At 41.3% G+C, this 6,192-nt stretch overlaps 1 protein-coding gene across 1 annotated transcript in view; it reads left to right on the top strand.

The window, feature by feature from the left end:
- The window catches only part of LOC144237282 (calmodulin-alpha-like), a 39,792-nt gene extending 34,664 nt beyond the window's left edge, over nt 1-5,128 (top strand). The window contains 2 exon segments of the mRNA XM_077770958.1: nt 688-804; nt 5,108-5,128. Coding sequence (XP_077627084.1) covers nt 688-804; nt 5,108-5,128 — 138 coding nt within the window.
- The last annotated feature ends 1,064 nt before the right edge of the window (nt 5,129-6,192 follow it).

The following is a 6,192-nucleotide window of genomic DNA, read 5'->3' on the forward strand; positions in this document are numbered from 1 at the left end:
CTCTCCTGCTCACGCTGTCTCTCTCTCTCTCTCTCCTAGAAATAAATAAAAATATTTAAAAAAAATAATAAAATGTAAAAAAAGAAGTCTTTTTCATGAATGAGAATCTTTGGAAAAGAATTTTATGCATGATCAGGACTGACTAAACTTGAAATAAATACATTATAAAAGTACACTGGTGTCTCTCTATTAAAAAGACAAAGTTGTCTTGAGTTGTGTCCATGCTTTATAAAGAAATTGTAAACAAAGTTGTTTTTTTCTCTATCTGCCCAGAAAAACAAAGTTTCTATGTTTTGGCTTTACCAGGTTTATAAGAAACTCTCATCAGACCTTTAGTCGTGGCCATTTTTAAGTCTTTTATTACTTGCAATAAAAGACTTGCAATAAAATTACTTGTTTACTCTGAGGCCTTGGCAAAAAAGTGTTCCCACAAAAGTGCTTCATTTCCCGGGCATTCATGGAAAAGACTTTGACAAGTACAGGTTTTTGATAGCTAATAACAAATTGCCTTCATGTGGGAGGAACAATGATAAACCTTTCAAGTGCTCCTCAAAGGCTACCTGTGTAGCTCCACAATATGTCATGAGATGGTAGCTGGGGACCCTGTTCTTCTTGCCCCCATCGGTGAGGTGGGCTCACTGCACTGAAGATGTAATGTTAACATGTGAAGTCTTGCCTCTGCTGTAGAGCATCTTTCAGGCTTTGCTAGAACATCTGGAAGATAGAGGATGGACAGTGAACCCACAGAAAATCCAGGACCCTGGCTTATCAGTCAATATAAGCATTTATGTGCAATCTGGTCAGGTAAGACAAAAGTAGTTTCTGTGGTGGTCATTGACAAAATACAGGTATACCCATGCCCCACCACTCCAAAGCAGTTACAAACATTCCTAAGTCTCTTAGGGTGTTGGTGTCCTTTTATCCCTCATGTGATTCAATCACTTCGGCTCTTTATAGATTGGTAACATAGGGACCCCAATGGAATTGGTCTTCAAAAGACAGCAAAGGATTTGAACAAGCCAAAGTAGCTGTTAAACATATTCAAGCCTTAGGTATTCTTGTATAGGGATAGCCAAGTGAATTGGAAGACCAATTGTACTGACGCTTATTCAGGACTCGCACAAGTAAGCGCCCAACCCAGGAAGTGTGCTAACCAAAAAGCTACTGTCCTTGGTCCAGAATAGCCATGTGCTGCCTATGGGGTCCTCACTAACCTCGACAGTGACCAAGGATCCCACTTTACAGGACATGAAGTGCAGGAGTGAGCCAACAATCAAGACATCCATTGACATTTGCATTTACCATAGAATCTCACTGCAGCTGGACTTACGGGCTGTGTGAGTGGACCATTGAAACAACTGCCACAAAAAACCATTCACTGGCCCTCTGGACAAGCTGCCTGTCAACAGCTGTAGGACATTAAATGAACAGGTACATTCCAATTGGTCCAGCGCCTATACTGTACTCACTCAAGGACCTGATGGTCACCCTTAGAATACAAGTAGACAGCAGGCTAGAAAGATGGTCTCTGCCGCAAGTAGGGGCATAAGGTAACATTTTGTTGTCCTTGCCACAAGATCCATCTACAGGGGATCATATAATTAAATGGACTTGGAAATGGCAAACACGTCCATGGTGGTTTGGGTTTTTGGACCAATGGGGAAGAGGAATACAGCAGGACCTAACCATCACCCCATTTTTTACCCCAGTCTACTGAAGACAATGAAAGTATACAACCATGTACCTTTCATTTAAAAAAAAAAAGGATATTATTATAATCACTTTAAGAAACATTCTTATACCCCCATTATCGTTTTCAGTTTTGCCCCTCCATGTAACAGTGATGGGGCCAACAATTTTGTACTACAAACCTGGAGCCAAACCACAGTTAAGGGTGTTGTGATTCCAGAACAGCACCACCTCCTGCATTGTGTTAGACAATCATGACTTGCCTCTTCTGGTATGTACAAAATAGCTTATGTTTTGAGTTTAGATTCTGCATGGGAAACCTGTTCCTCCATTGGGTCCTGACCACAGCTTCTATACAGAATAAGACCAACTGTTGGGTGCGTACTCTTATCAGCGACTGCAGGCCTCCTCTGGCAAATCTAAATTGCCAACCTCAGCACTTGGACACACTTCTATCCTAGGTATAACACCTTCTTGGCCATACCTGGATTGACACACATTCCCTGGGTACCTAGGCTCCCTCTCTTAGAAGACATAAAGAGAAAAAATTTTCAACTGATACAAAAACAAATAAGACTCTGCCAGTAGAATATGCCATTTGGGATGGCCTGGGATGGTTAACTGCAACCCAGGTACAAATTATGAGAATTGCCCCCTCATGGATAGTGAGAGAAAATAAGACCATTAATACTACAGGTCATAATGTGGGATGGATAGCTACACAATGGCCAGACGTGGTGGCACGTGCCTGTAGTCCCAGCTACTTGGGAGGCTGAGGCAGGAGGATTGCTGAGCCCAGGAGTTCTGGGCTGTAGTGCGCTATGCTGATCAGGTTTCCGCACTAAGTTCGGCATCAATATGGTGACCTCCCAGGATAGTCACACAACAATGCAATCACACTATACCCATTACTGCTGATACTTGGTTGGGTAGACAAAAGGTGGCTTCTCTTCTCCATGAGGATGGCTATGGCAAGTGGTACCCATGTCTGGCCCTACTTACTCTATAACTGAACTGACACTGCATCTGAGGGCACCCATACCTGCCATGCTTTATACTTATCTGCTTATAGAGGAAACCCATCAGTTGGGAGGTGGTCAAGGCTCAACAGAGAACCAACAGAACATCTTGGTTTTTCTATCCCCTGTCCATTTTTCTCCCCTTTTGCAGCCACCATTCATGTAGAGTGGCAGGTAGAGGCCCTAGCCAAACACAGAGCTGCCACCTTTAATTCCACCTGTAAGACAATCACCTTCCTTACCAAGGAGAATTCTCATCCTTACCAAGGAGAATTCCCAAATAAGACTAGTAGTTCTGCAAAATAGAGTGGCTCTTGACATGTTAACCATAACACATGGAGGGACCTGTGCTCTCATCAAGACAGAATGCTATGTGTATATACCTGGCTATTCCCACAACGTTTCCCAAGCCAGAGCTAGTTTAAACATACACATTAAATGTATTGATTCTCTGACTACTGACCTTGTTAGTGCTTGGTTAAATCACTTGTCTTCTTCCTGGTGAAATGTTTTCTATGGTTTCTTAGCTATTTGTGTTTTCCTATTATTGGGATTCTGTGGCTTATAATGTTGCTGTGGGATTTGATTGCAATACACCTTGGCATACTGGTTCCAGGTATATCTCAGAAGAGGGGCATGTAAAGAATGTCCAGGCCATTTGGGTATTTTGGTGTGGGGTGAATGGTACATGCTAGATGGCTGGTTTGTGCAAGCACACCCTAAATGTTCCCATTAATCACTATCTTGAGAATATACATATCCGATTCCTTCTCTATATTCCCATCAGGTAGGATATGTAGAAAAAGTATGTTCAGTGTTTGAGGTCAGGGGCTTCAGAGGTGGCCAACCCATAGGGTCTCCTTGGTAATGAAGATTATCTGGGGGTCCCTTCCTGGCTCAGTCAGTAGAGCATATGACTCTTGATCTTGGGATTGTAAGTTCAAGTGAGACATTGGGTGCAGAGATTACTTAAAAAATAAAAATAAAAATAATAAGGGAGTGCCTGGGTGGCTCAGTTGGTTAAGTGTCCAACTCTTAATTTTGGCTCTGGTCATGATCTCATGGTTCATGAGTTCAAGTCCTACACTAGGCTCTGTGCTAGCAATGCAGAGCCTGCTTGGGACTCTCTTTCTCTCTGTCTCTGTCTCTGCCCTTCCCTGTTTGCTCACTCTAAATCTCTCTCTCTCTCTCTCTAAATTAATAAATAAACTTAAAAAAATAATGTCTGGATGGTAGGCCTTGATCTCCTTGGAATGCTGGCCATGCAAAGAGGGAAAAAGCTCCAGATAGTTGGTAGGTTAGTTGCCACACGATAAAAGCTTGCTTCATGTAGATCCCAGCAGCAAATGTTTTGTCTAGCTCCTGGACTCCCTGTATGTAAGTTTCTCCAATAAAGTTATGTCTCGCTTGCTGTCTCTGGGTCATTTCTTTGGTCTTTCTGGCCATCACCCACCCTTGGCTTAGAGTCTGTGGGGGTGCGACCACAAAGCTGGTAACTCAGTCTTTGCATGCTACCCCTCCATTGCAACAGATACTGTTATTATCATTGCTTAGTGTTCTAAGGCAGACCTCAGCTGAGACAGATAACCACAGACTGGGAACATGATAGGTTCTTCCTCTACTAGTTGTAATATACTTGATCATGAGGTTAGTGAAGTTGCTAGCAAAAGTACCATGGAAACTTTCAGTTAATAGTGCCTTGAGTTTATGAAGGCCTCAGTTACTTTTAGTCATGTATGGCTGTATTCAACTATGGGAAAAATTCAATTTTCTACAGTCTTGGAACAGAACTCAGATGTATTTTTCAGGATTCTATTGGTTATAAGTGACAGAAGCCAAAATCAGCTTAGTCTTCTTAGACTTATTGGCTAGATACTGGGGGTAGCTCACAGAGCTGGAAAAAAGAAGGGGCAGAATCAAAAGATTCTGAGAAGTTTGTAGAATAGGAAACACCAGGAATCTATTTCCCCATCAAGACAACAATTACACTGGTAGAATCTGTCTGATGTAACTATTATGGAACTCTGGAGTCTATTGAAGACTTAGAGGCATGGATAGTAAATTGTGGTCTTTAGCTCTCAGCACACTGATAGCTATCCACCCTCCACCTCCAGTCCCATGGCAGGCAGCTGTGTATATTTTTGGAGCGGTTTGCACAAAGCTTGTGGGAGCCGGAGTGGGCAAAAAGGACTCTTCCTCCAAACATCATTAATCAGCTCTGATGGGTCATGCTGCTTCTGATCTTAGACATGTAGTCAAAGAAGCACACGGCCATTGTTGATGTATCTTCCCTCCTTTGTGCAAGCCCCTCTCCCTCCAACTGAAGTGATTTCTAAGGAAGTTAAAGAGCAGATGTCCTGCCCTCCCCAATTTTTCTTTCTTCTTTTTTTCTCCTTTAGGAGCTAGACATTAATGACTAGAACATTCAAAAACAACAGGCTATGTGGGAGAAATTTGGAAGTCAATGCACCTTCCCAGGGAAGGGCATAGACTCAGAAATGACCTGAGAAGACTTTAAGTTTACACTTCAGGGTGATCCTTGGCACAGAGATAGACAACAGCAATAAAAAATAAAAAAAAAACAAAAAACCCCAGCAAACCCCAAGGAAGAAAGAGAACCTGATTTCCAGAGTTAACACACTATCAATACAAATGTCCAATTTTTAACAACAACACAAGGACCACAAAGCATACAAAACAGGAAAAAAAATAAATTGACAGAAATTGTTCCTGGAAAAGACCTAATGGTAGATCCATGAGACAAAGATCTTAATATATTTTTAAGTTTATTTATTTATTTTTTAGAGAGACAGAGACCATGTAATTAGGAGAGGAGCAGAGAGAGAGGTAGAGAGAGAATACCAAGCCATCTCCATGTTGTTAGCACAAAGCCCAATGTGAGGCTTAAACTCACAAAACTATGAGATCATGACCTGAGCCAAAACCAAGAGTTGGACTCTTAACCAACTCAGCCACCCAGACAAAGATTTTAAAACAACTGTTGTAAAGATGCTCAAAGAACTAAAAAAGATGTAGAGAGTTAAGAAAAAGGTGTATGAACAAAGTGGAAATAAAACAAAAAGACAGAAAACCTAAAAGGAAACCAAATTGAAAATTCTGGAATGGAAAAGTACAATAGCTAAAATAAAAAATTTAGTAGAAGCCTTCAAAGGCAGATTTGAGCAGGCAGAAGAATTAGTGAACTTGAAGATAGAGCAATGAAAATTATTGTGTCTGAGGAACAGAAAGAAAAAAAGATTGAGAAAAGTGAATAGAGCCAAAGGGACTTGTGGGATACCATCAAGCAGACATTATGAGAGTCTCAAGAAGAGAGAGGGGAAGTCCTGAGAGAGAAAAAGGGGCAGAAAGAATATTTGAAGAAATAATAAATGAAAACTCCCCATATTTGATGAAAGACATAAATATAAATACCTAAGAAACTCAATGAACTCCAAGATGAACTCAAAAAGATTCACACCAAGAC

The sequence above is a fragment of the Crocuta crocuta genome, unplaced genomic scaffold (genome assembly GCF_008692635.1).
Source record: "Crocuta crocuta isolate KB4526 unplaced genomic scaffold, BGI_CrCroc_1.0 scaffold166, whole genome shotgun sequence".
Lineage (NCBI taxonomy): Eukaryota > Metazoa > Chordata > Mammalia > Carnivora > Hyaenidae > Crocuta > Crocuta crocuta.